Source organism: Pteropus vampyrus, unplaced genomic scaffold (assembly GCF_000151845.1).
Source record: "Pteropus vampyrus isolate Shadow unplaced genomic scaffold, Pvam_2.0 Scaffold567, whole genome shotgun sequence".
NCBI lineage: Eukaryota > Metazoa > Chordata > Mammalia > Chiroptera > Pteropodidae > Pteropus > Pteropus vampyrus.
The window spans coordinates 282,865-287,618 of record NW_011889348.1 but is presented as its reverse complement, the minus strand read 5'-3'; the positions used below and the strand labels follow the sequence as shown (position 1 = coordinate 287,618).

At 63.8% G+C, this 4,754-nt stretch overlaps 1 protein-coding gene across 1 annotated transcript in view; it reads left to right on the top strand.

Annotated features, from left to right (window-relative positions):
- Positions 1–262: 262 nt before the first annotated feature.
- Positions 263–4,754, top strand: part of MLPH (melanophilin) — a 32,229-nt gene continuing 27,737 nt past the window's right edge. Inside the window, exon 1 of the mRNA XM_011384252.2 lies at positions 263–372. Coding sequence (XP_011382554.1) covers positions 263–372 — 110 coding nt within the window. The remainder of the gene's footprint in view (positions 373–4,754) is intronic.

The window sequence follows — 4,754 nt, the reverse complement described above, 5'->3', positions numbered from 1 at the left end:
TTCACAATGGAGAGAGAATAAGGGACCTGTGGCTAAGCGTGTGAGGCCCAGGGGCCGGGAAGGGGTCCCTTTGAAATTAGGGTTCATTTATTTAAACCATCCAGATGTCCAGACACGCACTGGCCTGTTCTCGTAACCTGTTTAACCCGGGCGGGACAAGCTGCGCAGGACGTCGGTGCCCTCCGTGCTGGGTCGTGCGCCGTGCGTCAGCTGACCACTGCCGTCTATGACGTTCCAGGTGTGACTGTGACGAGACGCAGAGATGGGGAAGAAGCTGGATCTCTCCAGGCTCACGGACGAAGAGGCCCAGCACGTCTGGGAAGTGGTTCGGCGGGACCTGGAGCTCAGACGGAAGGAGGAGGAAAGGCTGCGGTAAGTGGGCCCCTGAGGGGCTGTCACCTCGGGGCTCGCTGGGCGGCCGAGCGGCCGGAAGTGCGGGTGAGGACATCCCATGGAGGCCGGCGCTGGCCACTGTTCCGCCTTCGGTCCCCTGCTGGTTAAGCGGAGGGGACCCGCCTTCCAGCCCGACTTCCCCGTGTCCCCGGACGGTGTGGTTGCAACTTGGTCTGGCTCCCGGGGTGACCTCGCCTGCTGAGCCGGGTCATGCTTCGGCCACAACATTGCACGACTAGAAGAGCTAAAGGTGCTCCGGGGGGGGCCTCGCTCCGCTCCGAAACACCCCGAATGAGGCCGACCTTCCGCCTTCCCCTCCGGGTGTGTCGGCACCCTCGTCTCCCGGACGCCCCGGCGCGCTCTGCACCCCTCTCGCTGTCCCTGAGCTGAGCCCCGCGGGCATCATCACCCCTCCCCGGACCAGGCTCGTCCGCGGACCGCCGAGGTCCGGTTCCCGCTGAGCTCCTTGTCGCCTCTTCTCGGTGTCTGTGTGGATTGCGGGCCTGTTGAGAAGGAGGCGTCTGAGCAAAGGCCGGAGGCGGGGAGGGCCGTAGCCGGAGAAGGCCGGAGGGGGCCCCAGGCAGAGCAGGGACGGGGTTGGGGTCGGAACGGGCTGCAGGTCGCGTGGGTCCCGGTGGACCGCGCAGGCCGAGGGGCTTCTCAGAGTCCCTTCAAGCAGGGAATGGCCACTGTGCGAGCTGCGGGCTACTGAGAAGGGGTCAGATGGCCGAGCCCGCGCTTTTGGGTGGGGGTGGGAACATGGGAAGAGTCAAGGTGACTCCAAGGTCAGGGCCTGAGTAACGGCGTGGTCGCCTGTCCCCTCTCCTGGGGAGGGGCAGGAAGCAGCTTGGACACGTTGGTTTGGACAAGTGGGCTCCCCACACCTGGGCTGGCGCTCAGAAGGGACGTGGCTGTGGGGGTTTCCGCCACGCAGGTGGTATTAGTACCTGGCCCCAGCGCTGCCGTAATTGCTACCAACGGGTGACACAACCCCCTCACCCCGCTCTGGCGGTCGGAAGTCCTGAAAGCAAGGTGTCGGCCGGGTCCCCCAGGGAGAACCTGTCTCTCGCCTGTCCCAGCTTCTAGACGTGGCCACATTCCTTGGCTCCTGGCCCCTTCCTCCGGCCCCCTTTCTCTCCGACTCCCCAACCCCTGTCCCCTGGTACGGACCTCGTGATGGCGCCGGGATCACCCAGATCACGCGGGACTCCTCTCGTCTCAAGACCCTTAACGTAGATCACGCCTATGCCGTCCCTGTTGTTGAGGAAGGTGACACCACGAGTTTGGGGAACCGGACGTAGATGGTGACGGTGACCCCAGTATGTAAAGCCGTGGGGCTGGAGGAGACCACACGGGAGGGGAGACAGGAGGGGAAGGACCAGGGGACAGAGGACGAGCGGTGAGGGGGCCTCTGGGTCCCGACATGGAACGGACAGAGTCTGTGACACACGGACTAGTCGTTGGGAGGACGAGCGTGGCTCAGCCCAGTGTCTCCAGTGTTAGTGGGGCCTGGGTCAGCGAACCCCGCTCCCAGCTGCCTCTCTAGGCACCCCCCACTTTCCGTCTAGCCTTGGGCCACCATGCGACCCCCTGGGTATTTGTCATGAAGCTACTTTCACCCCGCTGGCCTCTGGGGACACCGGCGCCTCACTCAGCTGCTCAGACCCCAGGTCAGGAGCCCACAGCAGGCGTGGGCCGACTCCCAAGTGCTGAGCGGGGCCCTGGCCAGCAAGAGGCTGCGGGCCAGAGCCGCCTGCCGTGCGTCACAGGGGCAAGGCCTCCAGGCCCTGTCCTGCGTCCCCCTCTCTGCCTCTGAGCCCCGCTCCCCTTGCGTTCCGAGCTCCCGCCCACTCCGTGGAACGCCAATGTCTCTCACTTTGCTGTTGTGCCCGGAGCAGCTCCCTCCGCCTCAATCCCAGTCTGGGCTCTGCGGCGGGCCCAGGGCCAGGACGCTCTTGGGGACAAAGCCAGCCTGGCCTTCCCTCCCGGTGGAACCTTCTTCCCAGGGGATGGCTCAGACCCCGCATCCCGGCAGCCCCCCACTCGCTGTTGGCTTTTATTTTCAATGTACGGAGCAATGCAGATTAATCGGAAGGGAGGGGAACTGGCTCTCCAGGGAGCGGCGGGGGGACCCCCCGGGGCGTTCCGTCCCCAGACCCTCGAGGTGGCCAGCCCCGCCCTCAAGGGGACACGCGGCCGAGGCGGGGTGCGCGGGAACGCTCGCGTGCGTCTCGCACGGGGTGACAGCCTGCTGACACCCTTCAGTGCTCGTTTTCAGTCCCTTAGTCACCTCACACCGCGAAGGGGAGACCCGCCCGGGCAACTGCGCAGTGCCGCCGGGGCCGGAGGTGTCTGGGAAGGACACAGATGGCGGCGCCCCCCTTTCCTGAGGACAGTCTGTGCTCCAGCCAGGCCCCCAGGCCAGTCGGCCACTGTCAGCGTGACCTCATCCAGAAGCGCCCGAGACGGTCCGCTCAGAACGGGCCGGAGGAGGGGCAGGGCCTGGCCGTCTGCTGTGTCTCCACGGCCCCCGCGTGATGTGGGGGGTCGGCGACGCCCGCCCGTCAGGCGGGGAGAGGTGGGGTGCTGGGTTACGCAGGAAGGGGGAGCACGCGGAGGTGCGCGGGAAAGTCACCTCGACGCACCTCTAAGTCGAGAATCCTGAAGCCCGAGTGGCGTCCCGTGACCCGAGCAGGCCTGTGAGCGGCAAGACGTCGGAAGAGTCGTGGCGTGGACAGTGGGGGCTGAGCACCGGGCTTTCTGTGTTTTTTTATCGTTTTATCGCGTTTATCTCTGTTTTGTTTTAACTTCGCAACAAAAGGCAAAGCTGCCTCTGCCTGTGAGAAGCTTTTCCCTCAGTGTCCCCGTGACCCCCAGGGCTCAGGCTCGTGGCCTTGAGACGCGAGGGTCGGGCATGACGGGACTCAGAAAGGGCACGGCTGAAACGAGCCGATGCTGAAGACTCTGGGCTCTTGGCGCCAAAATTGGTTCCGCGGAGCAGGTGGCTAACACAGCGGCGGCCGGTGATGAAGCCGAAGATAATTGTTAAGACAAGGAGCCTCCTCCCCCGCCGTGTCTTCTCGGCGTTCATTGCGCATTCGGCCAGGCTCGACGCAAGGGACCGTCCACCTCCTGCCCCCACCACATCCATGCTCTGCAGCCGTCCCCGACTTTCTCCACGATCTCCTGGGGGGCCCTCACATTCGCCCCCAGTTTCCGATTCCCTCACCTGTGAGTCAACCGTAGGCTGAAGGCAGAAGCTGGTCCTCCAGTGGCTGCTGGGCGGGTGGCGGCCGAAACCACCTTAGCGGTTCAGGAATTTTCTGGACGTCTTTGCTGTACTCCAGAAGGACGCCGAATGGACCGCCCAGCTCGAGAAAGCTGCGCGGTCATCGACGGACACGGTTCTCAGGGGCAAAATCGTGAAACCAAGAAACGGACACGCTGGCCGCCTGGGAATCAGTCCCTGCCCTGCGTACGGGGACACGGGACGTGGGCTCGAGGTCAGGTCACCGGCAGCGAACTTGCCAAGAGGCAGTTTGCTGAGGAACCAATTCACCAAGTATGCCCATTGGAAAACAGTCAAACCGAGAAAAAAAAATAAAATGTTTCTCCTCATATTTACAAAGACAGCGGAGACGTGTACCAGGTGGCTTTCTCCCCGAGCGTGAGCATCGGTCCGCGGTAAAGCACTGCTGAAGGCCAGCGCCTGCTGACATCGCCAGACCCCCACGCCTTCGAGTCTCCTCTGCGGAGGCACGAGGCACGTGAGCTGCCAGGTCCCTCTGCAGGCCACGAGGCTGTGTGACTGGCCTCACCAACGCCCACCTGAGCAGACTGTCTCCAAGGCACTAGAGCCTCCGACCCCCGGGCCAGGCCTGTGCCCCGCCACCCCAAGCCTGTGCTGAAGACATTCGCAGCCCCGCGGGGACACGGATACGGCCCCATGGGTGAAACTGCAGAGCCGGGAGGGTCTTGCCCGTGCTCCACCGTGAGCCGGCGCCCGGGGCCTTGCAAATAGGAGTGTTTATTCCAGGGGCCAGGACCACCAACAGTGTTGGCCTCGTCTGTGGGAGGAATTCCCCGGGGGGGAGAGGGTCTAGCTCCTGAGTGGCAGGCCCCCTCGCAGGCCATTTAGAATCTAGGAGAAGGAAGGGGGAGGCCACTTGGCCCTTGACTTAGCCCAGACGGACAGAATCTCTCCCTGGAGGCGGCTGTGAGCCCAGGGACCTGGGAGTGGGCTGGACGGTCTTGCCATGTGCTGCTTTGTATTATTTCTCTTCTCCGTGTTCCATGTTCATTCACGTTACTTGGGCATTAAAAAGGTTTCAACTACAGAAAAGATAATCACGTGTCTATTT